Below are 19156 nucleotides of genomic sequence, written 5' to 3' on the forward strand. Positions count from 1 at the left end.
CTATTACTTATTAGGTATGTTAAAAAAAGTTTGCAGCCTTAGTTTTTTTAACTGGTTTTTATATAAAAAATAATAATGCTATTAAATTATTGGTTTATTTTTGTTATAAGTTGATATTTCGCTTTGATATTTTCGGAAAATAAACTATTTTATTAAATTATAAAAAAAATTCAAATGATTTTATTCATATTCACTTAGAAAATAAAATAGGTGTTCATTTCCTCTCAGTCATATTTTTAAATTTTGAGCAGCTTTCTTTTATATTTAACAAAAAAAAAATTAAACAATTACAAACATACTAAAAGAGATTGAATGTTTGTTAAATTAACAATATATTATGTACATCATATAATAAAGAAAATTTTGATTTTAACAATTATTTTTTACAAGTTAATGGTAGTTTATTTATATATTTTATGAATATTTAAGGAAAGTGTTATCATAGTTAACCATAAATATTCAAACTGTAAATTTTCCATCCATTATCATTAATGCAAATTAATCAACTTCACATATAACTGACTAATTACATGGCTTCGCAACATTATCAGTAGAACATAATTAATATCATATTAGATACAATATATAAAATATTTCAAGCAATGACAAAACACACAAATTTTATTATGGGAATCTCTTCAATGAAATAATTAAGTATGTTCTGTGGAATATATGACAGTAACAGTTGTCTATAATTTTAATTCAAGTAGATTGTATTTTCTGTCATTTTTTGGATGTATTCTGTTGAAATCTTCTCTTCTCACTTGAACAGAATAATTACTTTCACACATTTATAATTGAAGTGTAAATAGTAGAGATTTTTTAAAATAACTTACAGTTAGTAAATGATTAGATTATTTTTGATGTAATGTTTCAATTATAAATAAACTACCACAACGTGACCATTTCTTTTTCTAAGTCTATTCACTATCTGAGCTGTTTAGTTTAATGTTCCTTGCCAAGCCATGAAAACTGTAAATAAATAATCTACACGTCTATCAAAAAAAGTTTACAAAAGCGTCTTTACATTTTCTTTTATACAGTACTTCAAAGCCGATTGGGTACTTTAGATTATTATTAAGCGTATATACCAAAATTTTTTGGTATAGTTAGTCTTTACTAACATCTGTAATTTAGTACAATATAATTAGAATCACTTAAAATAAAGAATAAATCTATATTTTGCCGGTATTAAAAAATACACAAATTTACAGGAAGATATTTCAACTAAATTACTATTATACAAGGTAAAAAATCTTAATGGCATATTAATAATAATAGTAATGGAAATAAAAAAGATTAAGAAAAACTATTTAAAAAATAATAAATTATTTAATATAGTTTTAACACTGAAATTGCAAAAATGTATCACAGAAATGTGGGTTTCTAATATAGAATTATACAAATCCTTTCAATATTTGACTATACAGTTGTTCATAATGTCTTAAATTAAGCGACTTTCCGAGACATTAAAGGAGTTTCACTGTTAAAACCTCTGTTAGATTCGGTAATTATTTAGACTAAGAATATATTTACAAGGTTTATATCATTAACCTCTAAAAAATGCACACCTAATGGTTATAGCAACTTGAAAATGTACCATTGAAACAAACTCGCTCAAAATTAAAATAATATTGATGTTCATGAATACTAAAATATTTACAAATATGAAAATAACTTGATTGCTTATAAACTAATTTTAAAAAGACAAAAAAAGTTAAACTTTGGCACCTTCTTTAAGGACTAAATCTTTAAAATTAATATATTTAAAGAATTATAAAATTCTTCTCATATTCTAATATATAACAATGTGTTTTTATTTAATAATAAATAGTAGTAAATTCTCAATGCCCATTAATAGCCTTTATTAATTAATGTAAAAATATAGAAATGTATATTTGTAAAATGAAAAAATATATTTTAAAAATTTTACCTATATTAGAATAAATCTTGTAACAATATAATATTTGAATTAATAGATAAAATAAATTCATATTGTAATAAAGTAAGAATCAGGTACTTTAAAATAATTATAAATACCAGAAACATGTATCATTTAAAGAATAAAACAAGCATAAAAAAGAAATCCGAACCAGCATTTGGCTATAACCATTAGGTTTACAGTCTGTTGCATTGCCAACCTGAATACAGGAAACCCCATGTAAATTTTAAAAATGATGAATAAGTTTTCCCAACTTTATTTTACAGAAAAATTTATTTGAAACTTTTTAAAGAATTTTTTAAAATGGAGCAAATTGTTCATTTTAATAACTTCTAAGAATCCTTTTTGGAGTTATGAAAGAGAAAAAATACTAAATTATATTTGGAAAAATAATCCGGCCTTAAATAAAATATAACTTAATATTTTTGACAGATCTCTGTAGAAGTAAATCAAAATAGATTTGTCATATTGTGAAATAATTTGTGATTGTTATGTTTGTTTAACCAAGTCGGGAATATTTTAAATGTTCGCCTAATTTAGTATTTTTGTATCTTCCATAACTCAAAAACGAATTTGTATAAATTATTCAAAATGAACAATTTGCTTCGTTATAAAGAGAACTTTAAAAAGTTTCAAATCAATTTTTCTGTAAAATAAAATTGGGAAAACTTGTTCGTCCCTTTTTATAATTTACATGAGATTTCCTATGTTCAGGTCGACGATGCAACACACGGTATAACAAATAGGTTTAATAACAGCGGGTCGAGTACGTGCTTAGATATTTAGATATTACCAAATTGGCTACAGTTTTCGCATAACACCTGTGCTAATTTGTATTATTAGTGACTAACTACTACACTGAATTAGGTGGAAAGCTTGTAGAACTGTTCGAATGTGCCAAACTGAGCATTGAACCTGATAGACTGGCTTCTCCATCAAAATCGTCCCGAGACATATCTCCAAGAGTTGAGGACATCTCCGCTATTGCCAAAGCACTAAAAACATTTACATAGATGTTACTGGTTACTGTAAGTAAAGACTGTTCAGCCATCGTTCACCGTTACGTCATCATCATTTGTCAAATATGAGTTTTAGGGTGTGTCTGAGATCAGTTTATATTGTTTTCTCGAACTCTTCATCAGTTACGATCCCTTTAATTCCAATCCTTTGGAGTGTTGAAATTCCCATTCAAAGCATCGGCAACTCGCTATATTACTTAAAAACGCTATTAATTTGTATTTTACATAGGAATATTACACCTTTGCATTGTACTTACTTCATATATGGCGTTCACAGGCAAGAGTGTTCTACCAGCGTCTCTTTCTCGAGAAGAATAATTTATAGGCTTAGCAATGAGCTCTTGTTCGCTTTAGTTAAATCTTTGAGACATTTTTGCAATAAAAAAATTGAATTTCGTTTTACAGCAACAATCAAATTTTAATTTTGACATTGATTGAGGTCCGCCCATAGACTTAAAATAAAATATAGACTGAGCATCTCATTCATAAATAGCTGGAACATGCGGTCAGACACTGTCTTGTTATTGTTGTGTTATTGTTTTAGGTTATAACGAGTGCGACACGAGCGATAGATAGGTTGTCTCTGTCGTAACGGTCGTTCCCTGACGACTCTGCCGAGAAACACAACACTGTCTTTCGTTTCTCAAGTACACCTGAACTCTCCGTATCATAGCCGGGTATTTTTTTATTTTAATGAAGCTATAATTAAATTAAAAATGTATCGTATTTAAACTTTTTTATATTTTATTAAGATTTAGGACAGGTTTTTTAAATAAAAGTTAAAAAAAACAATTTAGAGTCCAAAAAGGATAAAAATAATAAAATACACGTTATAGAAGAAATTTTATAATCGAAATTAGGTAATTTTGATATTAATAATAAATTATTAATTTTAGTCAAACATTTACAACCCCTAATATTAATCAAAACAGGATCTATTCCACAGATATAATAGAATCGGCGACAGGGAGAGAAAAAAAATATGATTGTTGTAATTTTTTTTCTGGTTAAGTGATGTCTTATTATGTAAATTAGAGAAAACATAAATCTGTTCCATTAAAGCAAGGAAGGTGATAGGAAGTGGATAAAATAAAAACTACATTTATTTAACTCGGTACTGTCTTTATTATACCGGGTGCGTCTCAAAAGTGGCTCATCCCCATAATTTTTTATATTTTCAAATAAAAAACAAGATTTAGTATGTTAGTATATGAAATAAATTAGGATTGATTGACGCATTCAATTGTTTTTGGTCACTTCCTGTTTCACCGGAAATGACTATAACTTTTAATTTTTAAACGGCACCCTCGGTATATTTCTACTTTATTCGATAGAAAATGACACTCTGAATAGAATGACATATCATATGTCAACTTTTGACATTGTCGCTTAAAAACATATCCTATTTTAAATTTCAATCCAGTTTTTTCAATCCACTAAGTTTTAATCAAGGAGCCTTGGAAAAATAGTTTTGATCGTCTAATAGGTTTCGTGTCTTGTCTAGGCCGGTTAAAAGATGTACAAATCGTATTTTTAATCATACATATGTCAATTTTTTCAAATGGAACAAGGGTGACTCATTAGCATATTTGGAAAAAGCATTTTTTATGAATATATTGATACCACACACTTGGTATTTCGAGTCAAATTGTCGTTATGAACCGCGTGTTACAATTACAATTAAACCATATGCGAAAATGTCAAAAGTTGACATATGATATGTCATTCTATTCAGAGTGTCATTTTTTATCGAATAAAGTAGCAATATACCGAGGGTGCCTTTAAAAATAAAAAGATGTAATCATTTCGGTAAAACAGGAAGAGACCAAAAACAATTGAATACGTCAATAAATCCTAATTTATGTCATATACCTACTAACATACAAATCTGTTTTGTTATCGGAAAAAATAATAAAAGTTATAGGGTTGAGCCACTTTTGAGACGACCGGTATATTAAAAAATATTGTTTCATAATGTAATATCATTTTAAAATTCTTGTATGTTATTTTAGATTCTGAAGATAATTTTAGAATAAACCGGAATATACTTTTAATAAAAACATTATTAATTATTAACAGGGTTATAATTATGATTTTGTTACAATGTAAGTAAGTAAATAATGTAATGTAAAAGAAAAAATTCAGATTTTACGTTTTACTAAAATATTATCTAAATAAGCGCCTTTCTACAACAACGCCACTGACTGCCAATGGGTAAATTGAGAGTTGCCTACCGGTCAAAAGTCGTTTCAAGACTTAAATGGATTATTTAAGTCAAATTTCTTGCAAATTTGGCACTGGCGAACCATATTTTATAGTTTTTGAACATAAAAAGTCAATAAAATAAACACTTAAGGACTACAAGCTAAGAAAATGCGTTAATACAGCCGGGGAGATAGCGGCAACAAAGCTTTACCACACACGTGCGACGCGTACTACAAGGTAATAAATGAATGAATAGGCTCCCTCGCCTCTAATCGGTGTTGTCATATTGTAAAGAACTTATCCTTATTAAACAGTATCCGACTTATAATTTAGTAGTATAAGGACTATTTAATACATCTATGGAATATTAAAACCTACTTTATTAAACTGTAGTATTAATATCTCAATATATGTGTATAACAAGAAAAAAAATATTGATAATATTAAAGACGTGACAACATAGGCTGGATGAGGAAGGCTCGGTCGACTGTACCCAGAAGTAAACATGTGTACAAAAAAGGTTGTTTGTCCGCGTTGAGATGTAAATAGTGTAGTCTATATTTTATTTTAAGTCTATGGGTCCGCCAGTAAGATTATAACCCCAAATCAAATGGCAATTAATAAAAAGAATATGCAGTAATTTACGAAATACCGTAATGACGTCACCGATCTCTTTCATCTGGCTGTCAAGTCAAAGAGAGAGTTCGACAATATATGACGTGACATTGAACCATTGCTGAACAGTAGTGTTAAAACTCCTCCTTTAGTATTTTTTATTCAACATGTGAAATCATTGAACTGTTTGATCAGCATCCAAGATCAAATAGCCCTTTTGTGTAATTTATTACATCAAATAAAAATAAGGCTTACCTAAAACCCATCCTAATAGATTCCTCATCAAATTCTTCTATTTCTTTTTCTTGTTTTTCATGAAGTATTCTAATTCGTTCTCCGCGTTCATCAACAAAACGTTGATTCTCAGCTAACATCTACAACACATACTTATTGAAATTTGGTGCTTATTAAAACAAATAACGAGCATTACCTTTTGTTCTAAAAGCGTCCTTCTCACTTCAACTCTTTGTTGTAGTTCATTCTTTTCTCTTTCTCTTTGTGCCTGAGCCTGCATTTTATTTTTGCTTTGATAAGCCATCAAAATTTCCAATTCGTACTGCAATCTTTCCTTCATTTGTTGGAATTGTAACTAAAATAAATCTTAATGTGAACTAAAATTTCTTTAAACTTATTTGCAATCCAGTATGATCAAAAAAAAGGTAGGCTTGAAAATGACGGTCGTTGACATTCCCCATATAATTTTACATATAAAATGACAGCAATCATCATTTTACAGTCATCGCTGACGCGTTTTTTGAAAACTGAGAGTTGTCAATTCTTAAAATAATCATAATACACTTCCAAAATTGTTTTAAATTTTATAGTATTTCAGGTTTTCCAATTTTTTCTAGGTATAATCACTTTACAATTTATAACCAATTTCGAGCGAACCACCGTTGATTATGTTGACAGATATATAATGCTTTAAACGTCAGTTGTCTACCGATTAGTTGACAACTTTCGTGTAAAACATTTGCTGTCCCCATTCACGCAGTTGTGCAGCTCTGAACTGTTCAAGAACGCGATACTCTCACTCCATTCAACTGAGTCATAAAGTTCCAGAACTGTTCCGCGCCATATGGAGGCACCAGGCTATCGCGCACAGCTCCTTTCAGAACCGTTCTCGAGTAGCCCCAGGGCGTAAAGCCCAGAACTCAAAGTTCGCGAATGGAGGACACCAAATGTTTAATTGAATATATTTTGTTGCATATAATTTAAGATATTTTTGGCAGATCTGTAGAAGAAAATCCTAATAGATTTGTCATATTATGAAATAATCTGTGATTGTTACTTATTTGTTTATTTTTAATTTTCAGTTAATTTACTATTTTTTAGAATCTCTAATATCCCCAAAACAAATTGGTTAAAAAATTTTAAACTTACTTCTTGACTCTCGTCCAGTTTGATACATTGCTTCTGCAACATTTCAGCAATACTTTGTTCATACTGGTCGCCTAATAAAGCTAATTTTCGTCTTTGTTCCTCTTTCAATTTCTTAATGACAGTCTTCTGCTGCTCTTTCGGAGTAGTGAGTAAAATTTGCGCCTTCAAAGCCTTATATTGCTTTGTTTGTACTTTACAAGTATCTCTAAATTGTTTACGGACCATCATTTCTTTTTGTTTAAGCGACTTTGGTTGCTGCTTCACTTCTAACGCGTGCTTCTTACGCATCTCACGCTCCGTCCGCTTCATGTATTCAGCCTGGTTCTGCAGTTCAGTGTCGTGCTGATTTTTCACTTGTTCTTCTCTTAAAGCGTGAACTGCTTTTTGTTGGCGATATTCTAATTCCTGAGTTTTTTCATGATGTCGTAACAACATTGTGTGAGCTTGTTCTAATTGCTGTTGTCTTTTATGCAACTCTTGCCGCAATAAATCCTAAAAGGTATAAATTAAATTAGAAAGTGTTTAGACATTAGGGCTTAACTTAGATATACCTGTTCCAATTGATGATAGCCAATTAACCGTTTTCTTCGGAATTTTCTCAATTCCAAGTCTAATTCAGCTCTTTGTCCTCTAAGTAATCTGTCTTCTTCTATAGCATCTACCTGTTTTAAATTATCTTTTTGGCTTCTAGAATTAAAAATATATTAGTAAGTAAAATGTAGGAACAGACACAGATTAGTGAATTTTATAATTCTCAACTTATGCAATACACCTAACTAATAGCATATCTTTGCCACTTTTAATTTAATTTTAATTTCTACTTCCATAAGCCCCGTCCACACAACTTTTTACCTGTCAATCTTACCTGTTACAAAAAATATAACAGGACAAAAAAAAATAATCAAACCAATTTTAAAAAAAAATAAGTTTAGGTAAATAAACAAAGCCGTCAACATATATGTATGTTACATAAAATAGTAGACGGTCAACAAAAAAGTTTAATGAGTGCCTTACAACCACTTAACCAGTGTTCACTTTTATAAACATTTTCACTAAAATGACGAATACACGATTTTAATTTAGTATTGGTATTCAAAATATGGTTTGGAGGTCCTTCTTCCAATAGTTTTTAATTGTTTTTCTGAATACACCATAGGACTGAAGGATTATATGGAATTGAAGGAATTTAAACAGGGATTTCGCCAACCCATTGACGTAAACAATAAGTTTCAAAGTTGTCTGCATAACACAGTGTTAAATGTTGGTTCTGCATTTTATCTCTAAATAAAATAACTTGACTCGATAGTTCTTCCCTAAACATACCTATATTTTTCTTAAATTTAGTATGATTCTTATTAAAGTAGTCCTTATGAAAGTTTATCCGAGGTGATATAAGTAACCTATTAGGGTAATCATAGGGTTAAAATATAACTAAATATAAATGTATAGTAAATTTCTAAATTAATGTTATATACAACAAAATCAATAGGAATACAAAAACTTACTGTAATGTTGCATCTCTTTGACGTTTCGGAGTAGAATCGTCTTGAGAGAGTTCCCTTTTCCACCTTTCCTTAGTCGCTTTATATTCCTTTTTCCTATGAGCTTCGAAGGCTTTCCTATCTGTATCCTGTCTACTTGTAATGTCTTTAATTAATTTCTTTTCTAGAGCAGCGCTCTGTTTATGTTTCCTATCTAATTCTTGTTGATGTTTGGTTTGCAGCTTTTCTAAGTCTTTACAGAAATTGGCCAAAAGGACGTCATATTCTTTATCTAGCTGATTCTTGTGGCTTTCCATTTCCATTCTACACTTATCTTCTAACTTTAAGAGAGCACTTTGGTGTTCACGACGCATGCGTTTATAACCAGACATTTGTTCATGCATCTCCTCTTGCATATGCTCTTTTTGTTGTTTGGTTACGATGCTTGTGGTCCTTATTGTTGCAAAATTGTTTCCGCTAGTGTGTTCACTAAGAGCAACAGCAGCCATGTGGTTAATGGGCCTATGTCGCTTCGTTGTTCCATCCTCGCCTCCTACAAAAACTGTTGAAAATACAAAATATATTTTATATTCCTTGACACATGTACTGACAGGCATTGATATGAATTAACGAAAATTGTATGTTTTAGCGTGTGCCAAAAAGCTTGCCACAAATAGGATTTTTTTTATTATTTAGTTTAAAACAAAAGTTTATGTGGAATGTTTTCATCACATCTGATAAAAAAATATTTTGACATGTTTATCCAGCTTTTCAAATAGTATTCTGTCTTGTTACCTTTCTTCTATATTCTAAAATTAAGCCCTATTGTAATTTAACGCTGTGTAATTTAATTTATATCTTTTAGGATTTATTGGCGGCAAGAGTTACATAAAAGACAACAGCAATTTGAACAAGCCCACACAATGTTGCTCCGACATCACAAAAACACTCAGGAATTAGAATATCGTCAACAAAAAGCAGTGCACGCTTTAAGAGAAGTACAAGTGAAAAATCGGCACGACACTGATCTGCAGAACCCGGCTGAATACATGAAGGGGACGAAACGTGAGATGTGAAAGAAGCACGCGTTAGAAGTGGAGCAGCAACCAAAGTCGCATAAACAAAAACAAAGAATGAAACCGTAAATAATGTTGAGATACTTGTAAAGTACAAACAACAAATATAACAAAGCAATATAAGGCTTTGAAGGCGCAAATTTTACTCACTACTCCTAAAGAGCAGCAGAAGACTGTCATTAAGAAATTGAAAGAGGAACAAAGACGACAATTAGCTTTATTAGGCGACCAGTATGGACAAAGTATTGCTGAAATGTTGCAGAAGCAATGTATCAAACTGGACGAGAGTCAAGAAGCAAGTTTAAGATTTTTTAACCAATTTGTTTTTGAGTTATTACAGATACAAAAAATAGTAAATTAACTGAAAATTGAAAATAAACAATAAACAAATAAATAACAATCACAAATTATCTCATAATATGACAAATCTATTATAATTTTCTTCTACAGATCTGCCAAAAATACTTTAATTATATTCTTTATTTAGTCAGTAAAATTTTGTCATAATACACCTTATACATATAATGTGGAAGAAAAATTGAGGGAAAATAATGTCAAAAGGTACCAGTTTAAAAAAAAAATAAGATACAAGTTAGTTAATCAACTTTTAAGGTATAAAATTCAGTGTTATAAAACATTTTATTATATTTATGTTTGGTTTTATTTATTTCTGTGCAATATTAAAAAAAATATTTATATCTAAGTTATATTGATAAATATAATAATGATTGCAAGAAGTTTCTTGAAGTTTGAAAGTAAGAAATAGTTCTTATAAATATATTTTTTTGGTATATGTGTTGTTTTGTTTAAAATTCACTCTTGTTTGTTTTGTATTAGCACAGGCCGTAATTTAAAAAAATGACTCAATTAGATTTTTTCAGTTTTATAAAAACTTATATATTTTTCTTTGTAAAATAAAATAAACTATTTTGAAATTAAAATGACAGACACATCTATCACTGTCAAGAATTTTGTCGTTGAACAGACTATAAGACTGGATAACTAATACATGAGGGTAGAATCAAATTTTAAACTTTTCTATTTGGCCTTTTTCAATATCTTGTATCCTAACCATACCTTTTGTATATGTAACCTTTTTTATAATTTAACAATGACAGTCCCCAGTGTTATTGAACACACTAAAAAAATTCCTCATTTTTTTTTTCAATAACACAATAATAAGAAATCCAAGTTGATGCAAATGTTTTAACACACTCTGTATACATATAGATAACATAAAAGTTAAAATGCCATTTTCCAGTTAAAAAAGACATAAATTAATATAAAACATAAATAATAACTGTACCTGCTGGTAAGCTGTTTGTACTACTCGACTGACTACTGGCTGACACCCCAACAGAATGAACCGAGTGTTCTGAGGTAACTGAGTTGCTTTTTGAACTATCCCCGCCTGTGGGCTCTTCTGGAGTATCATCGACATCTGGCAAAGAATCAATATTGCTCTCCGTTTCACAATTGTCCACCATAAGGATCTTTTTCATTTTCCTATAATTTAAATTATCCAAATCCCTGACCGCCGCTTTTGTCCTCTGTATAAGATCTATAAGAACATTCGTTGACCTATTTCTAGCTACAAAATGATGCGACAGTAATTCTTGCGAGCTTGGTCGCATATGTGGTGATTTCTAAAAATTCAACATAAAAATATTATAGTAAATTTCATTTTCAATTAAGTATATTCTCTTATACCTGTAAACAGGCTTCTACAAAATATTTAAATACGTTCGACCATTCAGAAGAGCTCAACACAGGTGAGTCATTTTGAGCTATATGATATAATGCTGACATTGCATTCATATTAAAATATGGTGGTTTCCTCTCAGCTAGTTCTATACATGTGATACCCAATGACCAAACATCAACTTTACCATCATACTGACCTTCATCCATAGCTAATATTACCTAATGTAATACATAGATGTAAAAAATACTTTCTTTTAAACATTGTAATATCTCTTTAAACTTTAACTGATTAATTAAAATTTATTTAGTGTAAACTGACTACTTACTTCTGGTGCCATCCAGTATGGAGTACCAACAAAAGAATTTGCAGGGCATTTAATAGAAGCACTACCAAAATCTGCTAATTTAACTGTTCCATTTTCAGTTAATAATATATTTCCAGCTTTAACATCTCTAAAAATGTGAAAATGATTAATATCGATTTAAATAAATAGATTTGGATTTCAAAAGTTGAGTATTCTCATCCTTATAACTTTTTTATTTTTTCAGATAAATAAACGAGATTTGGTACGTAAGTATATGATATAAATCAGGATTTATTGGAGGTATTCAACTGTTTTCGGCTACTTCCTGTTTCACCGGAAATAACTACATGTTTTAATTTTTGAATGACACTGGTTTATTTGAACTTGTAACATGCGGTTCATAACGACAATTTAACTCAAAATACCAAGTGTGTGGTACCAAATTATTCATAAAAAAATCCTTTTTCTAAATACTAATGAACTACCCTCGTTCCATTAAAAATAAATGAAATATGATTAGAAATACGATTTGGGCATCTTTTAACTGGCCAGGACAAAATACCAAAAACATCAGACAATCAATTCTATTTTTCCAAGGCTACTTGATTAAAAATTAGTGTTTAAACACAGCTACGACACTTCAGATTGAAATTTATAATACGATATTTTAAGTAAAAAAGTCAAAAGTTGACTTAATAATGTCATTCTATTCACTGTTATTTTCTATCAATTAAATTGTAAGTAATTTCCGGTGAAACAGGAAGTGACCGAAAACAATTGAATATGTCAATCAATCCTAATTTATGTCATACACTAACATACCAAATCTCGTTTAAATAAAAAAGGTATAGGGGTGGGCCACTTTTCAATCACCCCGTATATTAAGTTTTAAAAATAAACATCCACTAGTAAAAACATTCAGTAAACAAATAATACCATAAAAAAGTATTTTGATCTTAAAATAAATAGACTGTGTAAGTAATCAAAAATAATATGAGAATTCTAAAATGACTAAACCTAATTCTATTTCTGATATAATTTTATCAAATTATAACAATGATATATCATAATAAAACTAGATCATATTTATAAGTAACAGAGATTAAATTGATGGATGATTAAACTTTCAAATTTGACTAAATTTTTACTTTTAAATAATTCTTTATTTATTTATAAAAAGGGCGACAACCAGATTTTTACTAGTACTAATACATTTTCAATCTGCTCAATGTAATACTCAACAAATAACTATAAAATCCCAATCAAAAATGGCAAATCTTTATTAAGCTTTAAGAAGAAATTGAAGCAGAAAGCAGATCTGTTAAAATAATATACAGGGTGAGTTTCCTACGATGTTCTCTATGGGTATCTCGGAAACTACTGGAGATAGAGAGTCGGTTAAATGGGAAAAGAATTGCAGTTTTGTGGGGTCATAAATATGCGCCTTTCAGATTTTAGAAAAAGTTCATAGCTTACTAGATATTTCGGAAAAAAAACAAATTTCGGCTATTTTAAAAATTGTCTCTAATTCCATTATAAGCTATTTTAGACAAATAGTTTTCAGATAAAAGTTGTAGATAATCACATCCTTAATGAGACTGTGCCCTCCGTTTTTTTCTAAAGCCTGTCATTTTTGACATATGACACAAACATATGTTTTTGTAAATGGAAACCATAGTTGGCCATGACTTTATAAAAAGCGCCATTTTTTAAGCATTTCAACGATATAAGCTATAATATGTTTTCTTCGAAAAATTACTGAGTTAATAGCTAATTCTTATTATTTTTAAACAATTTCACTTAGTTAGCCATGGAAACAGGTTTAATCGTCTTTGCTCTCATAAATGTGAAGCTGTCACATCCAAACTTTGTAAATTAAAATAAACAAAAATTGTAAATATGAATTTTTTAAATGAAGAAAAGCGTGTAGGATTATTGGTTCAACTTTTCTTGGCCATACATTTTCGTCAACTGAACCACCGGTGAATGTTACATTTTATAAAGAACGGTTTTCAAAACATGTTAGAAAAGTTAAATTTAGTTATAGCCAATTCTTATCTTTCTTGACTAATTTCACTTAGATTGCATGGTATTTTTATTCTGTTATGATTTATAACTTATAAAAAGTCACAATATATTACTAAACGGTTCTTTACAATTTACATTACACAAACTAAAACTTAAAAAAATAATATCACTACATACACTTTAAGTTATTTTAGAAAATGTTCAAAAAATCCGCCATTGTTTTGAGTTACATCTTTTTAAAACTGAATTACTACCTATTCTCACACAAGGACCGATCGACTTAATTAAACTTTTCTCGTACCGCCACTTTATGGCCTTAAAAACCTTATTGTTAACTATACCGCATAAAAAATTCTAAAATGGATAGGTCAGGTGATCGAGGAGGCCCATGGTCTCAAATAGTGGACTATTTGGGGAGAGGCCCCAAATAGTCCACCTCTTCCTATCTCTGCGTTTATATACTTATGATATAAATAATTTTTTAACATTTTTTTCATTATGAGGGGCGAGGGGTGGTGTGTCATAAAGAAAATCATGTTGGAACCACTCTATTGATGCGCGAGTATCTACACGCTTTTCTTCATTTGAAAAATTCATATTTACAATTTTTGTTTATTTTAATTTACAAAGTTTGGATGTGACAGCTTCACATTTCTGAAAGCAACGGCGATTGAACTTGTTTCCATGGCTAACTAAGTGAAATTGTTTAAAAATGATAAGAATTGGCTATAACTCAGTAATTTTTCGAAGAAAAGATATTATAGCTTATATCACTAAAAAGCTTAAAAATGGCACTTTTTATGAAGTCATGGCCAACTATGGTTTACATTTAAAAAAAACTATGTTTGTGTCATATGTCAAAAATGACAGGCTTTAGAAAAAAACGGAGGAAACGGTCTCATTAAGGATGTGATTATCTACAACTTTTATCTGAAAACTTTCTGTCTAAAATAGCTTATAATGGAATTAGGGACAAGTTTTCAAATAGCCGAAATTTGTTTTTTCGAAATATCTAGTAAGCCATGAACTTTTTCAAAAATCTGACAGGCGCATATTTATGACCCCACAAAACTGCAATTCTTTCCCCATTTAACCGACTTTCTATCTCCAGTAGTTTCCGAGATACCCATAGAGAACATCGTAGGAAACGCACCCTGTATGTATATTTATTAGGGTGTTTTATACATTATACTCTGAAAAAAAGGTTGGTAGACACCTCAAAAAGTTCCCTCCAAGTATGAGCTCTTAATTTTAATATGAAGGTTCTCGCCTTTCAGTTTTCTATTTTTTCCTTATTATTAGAAAGAAAAATTCATATCTCGGTATCTAGTATTTGGAAAAATATCTTGTCCCATATATTTGTAGGAAATTGAATACTCTACAAAAAAGATCACTTACAATTTTTCTTGTAAACCTCACCGTTCGAAAGTTATTAAAAGTTGAAGTTTGATGATTCTAAGGCAGATTTCTTTTTTGAATAAATTTTATAACTCGTTAACAAAAAATTGGCGCCGGGAGGCACGTATAGCCGCCCATACTAAAATATGTTAATAAAAAGTCGTTAGGCAGTTCTTTTAGTTTCAATTATCTAAAATTTGCGACTTTAACTGATTTTGATGTTATTACAAATTTTGATGCAAATATTATTCCTAATCTTAAATTGAAAACCGCGTTTCGCTAACTACTGTAATTTTGGAGTTACGATTTTTTTAAATGTTTAACCCCCTACCATACCCCCTTACCAATCTACCACCCCTACCAAAAACTAATAGCCAGATTCTCGGGTGCCACAGTATTTTTGTGCCAAATTTGGTTAAAATCGCTTTAGCGGTTTTTGAGTTATCGTGTTACAGACAGACGGACAGACAGACAAACAAACACCATGAAAATATATTGTATTTAGGTTATTTATGATCCAAATAACTAATTTTGAGTGAAATTAAAAAAAACTTTTTTTGTCGATCTTAATAGCCTACCATACCTGTTGGTATGGTCGGCTAAAAATCATTATGAAACGCGCAACTTATGGTTTTGTAGAGAATCCACTGCTCTACAAAAATGGTTTCTTATGATTAGTCGATTAAATTAACCGTTTAAAAGATATTCATCCTCAAACTTCAATGCACATGAGCGGCCCATACATTATCAAACAAATTGCTCAACGCAGGCCGTTGCGCAACGAGTTGTCAATGTATGGTAGTGTTTGATGCGTTGCGCAATTGTTTGATGAGTTTCAAGAATGTTTGAATTCTTTTGTGCAACAGTACTGTTTGCGCAACACGTTGTGTAGTGTATGTGTGTGTTATTTTAGTTCTTTCATCCAAATTCTTTGTTTTCTTTTTCGTTTTTTGGTATCATCGATAGCGATGGGAACTATCGAATGAATTAGACTATCGAATGGTTACTGAATGAATGATTTCAACTATCGAATGGTTTCATTCGAATAAAAGCATTCATTCATTTGTATACTAAAGCATATGTGACAACCTCGCCGTGCGACTAAATGGTTATCGTTAAGCCACGTTTTTGTGAAAAAGAAAACAGCTTTAAAATAATCAAACTTCAACCTTTAATAACTTTCGAAAGGTGGGCTTAACAAAAAAATTGTAAGAAACCTTTTTTATAGAGAATCCAACTTCCTACAAATAAATGGGACGAGATATTTTTCCAAATACTAGATACCGAGATATGAATTTTTCTTTCTAATAATAAGGAAAAAATAGAAAACTGAAAGGAGAGGACCTTCCTATTAAAATTAAAAGCTCATACTTGGAGAGAATTTTTTTGAGATGTCTAGCAACCTTTTTTCAGAGTATAAAGTGAAAAAAAATAGTCGATTTTCCTGACCCACCCTAATATTTATGGTTAAATTTATGTGAGTCTATGTTTTGAAGTATTATTTATTGTTACTACATAGATCAAGGTCGCGGTGATTAACCCCCCTTCCACTCATTCTACTCTATTCTATTGTTACTCCATGCTTGTAGCATTTATTATCATGCTGTATATGAGGTACATTGTTGTGTGTTGTATACCATGTAATTTTAAGATTTTTGTTAGCTAGTGGTATAATTTAAAAAGCCTAAATAAACCTAAAAAAAAATAGGTAGTTTGGCAGTAAGTAAACTAGTAAACTACCTATATCTTTTTCCATAAGTTGTCTGGTACATTTTAAATTAATTTAATTATAAATATTAACATATAATAGCAGTAATAACATTGGTAACAATTTTACTTGCCTATGAATTCTCCCAAACTGATGTAAATAACTAAGTCCTCTAAGGACTCCATCGCAAATAGCAGATATCTCCTCTTCTCTTAAAGGTCGCTTATGAACTTCTAAGATATCAGATGCTGAACCAAGACAATATTCCATAACAAGCCAAGCTGTATTATCTTTAAGATAACATCCCTTGTATTCAATAGTATTTGGGTGTTTTAATTGTTTTAAAAATCTAAAAAAAAATATATAACATTTTACATATTTTGTGCACTTTACAATTCTTTGAACACCTTACCTAATCTCTTTTATAATATCCTGCCACTTTTCCAAACTTTGTTTTCCTGTAAAAGACATTTTCTTAATAGCCACGATTTCTCTTGTAATGAGACACCGTGCGTAATATACCTAAAAAGAGAACATACTTTTCATCAAATTTTTATACAACTTTTTTAAACAACTAGATAATAGTGTTATAAAGATAATTATAGTTAATAAACGTTTTCCTTGAAATTATTTATGTCAAAAATACTCCAAAAGTCTTACTATAAGATGTAAAAGACCCAGTTGTACTGATTTAATTAAGCTAAGATGATTCTACTATAATTTTCTGTTGTAAAGCAGAGATAAAAGCTAGTAGATAGTTAGATAGACAGCTTATATGTTATTTTAAAGAATACTTATAAAAATTTATATAAATATTTTAATTTAACTTACTGCCCCAAAACTGCCATGACCAATTTCACGCAAGTCTTCAAATATTTTTTCTGGATCATGCTTGAAAAATAGTTCAGCAATATCAGGATCACGTAAACTACCTGGACGAGGCACTGGTGCCATTTTTAGTTGACTTTTGTATAATCAGTTTGTGTTCATTTTTCTAAAATTATATTACTCTTTTAATGTATTGGAAGGACATATATAACAAACAATTTTAAATATGTAAAATCCCATTAAAGTTGCAAGAAAATCAAACAATTGTGGACCAATGTATTTTTTGTTGCAATGTTATGGCCACATTATAATATTTACAATTAAATAATATAAAATAATCGATCATATAGCTGGTGATCATATAACTATTTATTATTGAACTGTTAATAATTTTTATTTGATTAGAAACATTTACAAACCTGTAAGTATAAATGATTATTATGTTGAAACACAAGAACATAAATAAATGAATCTGAAGTTTGTATATCATTATTTTGATATTGAAAAATTGATATATATCGACTGACACTAATATTTGACTAGTTATAAGAAAATAAGATAATATTAGGAGTGGATTTTAAAAAATACAACTGAAGTTTGTAAATATTATTTAGCAGTATGGGTTTCTCACAGGACGATGCAAACCTATTGCTATTTGAAAAATACTTATATAACTATCTCAGAATGTTATTTGGGGGCTCCTATTGTTTACTAAATAGATGTCTAAAGAAACATGAACTTACAAAATACTAGCTGGAAATCAAAATGGCGTCGTCCAAAATTTGTCCTAGCACTTTCACACATCAACTGCCACAAACTGGAGCAACTTTTCACATTATTTTTTCACTGCAACGTTATACCACTCATTTGTCGATCGAAATAACTCAAAATAACGAGACTCACTATGAACCACACAATTAAATTTTGCAAAAACAAATTGTATGCCACTGGGAGGTATATCTGAAAACTGTCACCTACTTCCTTAACCTCAAATATAATGTTTTTATTATTATGAACTGTTAGCAAAGCGGACCCATATTTGTTTTATATTTTAGAAGAGATAAATTAAACAACCAATAAGAGAAGTAAATATAAATGCCATTGGATTAAAATAATCACCTAAAATTAAAGAATTGTTAACCCCACCCAAAATAGATATTCAGAATCAACAGAATTAATTATAATTAAAGATAAAACAGTTTTCTTTTTTCGCAGAGATGACATGCCATCTGGAATGAATAAAATTAGATATAGAGAAACAAATTCAGAACTTTATTCATAGATGGCGCCACACACGCCAAATTTTTGAATAATGTTTTAAAAATTAAGGTAGATCGTAGGTAAATCAAATTAATTTACTTTATTTAAAGATGTTTTGTTATAATTTTCAACAAAGTAATAAATTAAAAGGTTAGTAAATCATAATTGATCATGAATTGTTGTAAGTCTCAAGTGTTTGTAATA

General features: G+C 29.7%; 1 protein-coding gene across 3 annotated transcripts; it reads right to left on the reverse strand.

Moving 5' to 3' along the window:
* Positions 1–944: 944 nt before the first annotated feature.
* Positions 945–18860, reverse strand: LOC115875935 (serine/threonine-protein kinase Tao). Of its 3 annotated transcripts, XM_030891528.1 has the most exons (14): positions 18596–18860; positions 18436–18538; positions 17696–17858; positions 17277–17386; positions 16998–17213; positions 11752–11878; positions 11432–11644; positions 11028–11367; positions 8670–9207; positions 7716–7851; positions 7165–7656; positions 6212–6370; positions 6037–6155; positions 2796–2937 (listed from the first exon to the last, which is right to left on the reverse strand). In XM_030891528.1, exons 3-14 carry the CDS (start codon positions 17816–17818, stop codon positions 2796–2798), a joined length of 2715 nt encoding a protein of 904 aa, XP_030747388.1. In that variant the 5' UTR covers positions 17819–17858; positions 18436–18538; positions 18596–18860. The 3 variants fall into 3 exon arrangements, with proteins under 3 accessions (XP_030747387.1, XP_030747388.1, XP_030747389.1); XM_030891527.1 differs by having other exon boundaries at positions 945–2937; positions 18436–18860; XM_030891529.1 differs by having other exon boundaries at positions 8670–9198; positions 18436–18860.
* Between the last annotated feature and the right edge of the window lie 296 nt (positions 18861–19156).

This window comes from Sitophilus oryzae, unplaced genomic scaffold, assembly GCF_002938485.1.
Source record: "Sitophilus oryzae breed Bouriz unplaced genomic scaffold, Soryzae_2.0 scaffold_1396_pilon_pilon, whole genome shotgun sequence".
Classification (NCBI taxonomy): domain Eukaryota; kingdom Metazoa; phylum Arthropoda; class Insecta; order Coleoptera; family Curculionidae; genus Sitophilus; species Sitophilus oryzae.

What these genes read in the sequence shown, in the direction of transcription:
- LOC115875935 (XM_030891527.1), bottom strand. Translation starts at nt 17,818, where the DNA reads ATGGCACCAGTGCCTCGTCCAGGTAGTTTACGTGATCCTGATATTGCT. An exon ending in GATATTATAAAAGAGATTAG is followed by an intron (nt 17,214 to 17,276) that starts GTAAGGTGTTCA and finishes ATTTTTTTTTAG; the next exon opens with ATTTTTAAAACAATTAAAAC. An exon ending in AACTGGACGAGAGTCAAGAA is followed by an intron (nt 6,371 to 7,164) that starts GTAAGTTTAAAA and finishes GATTTATTTTAG; the next exon opens with TTACAATTCCAACAAATGAA.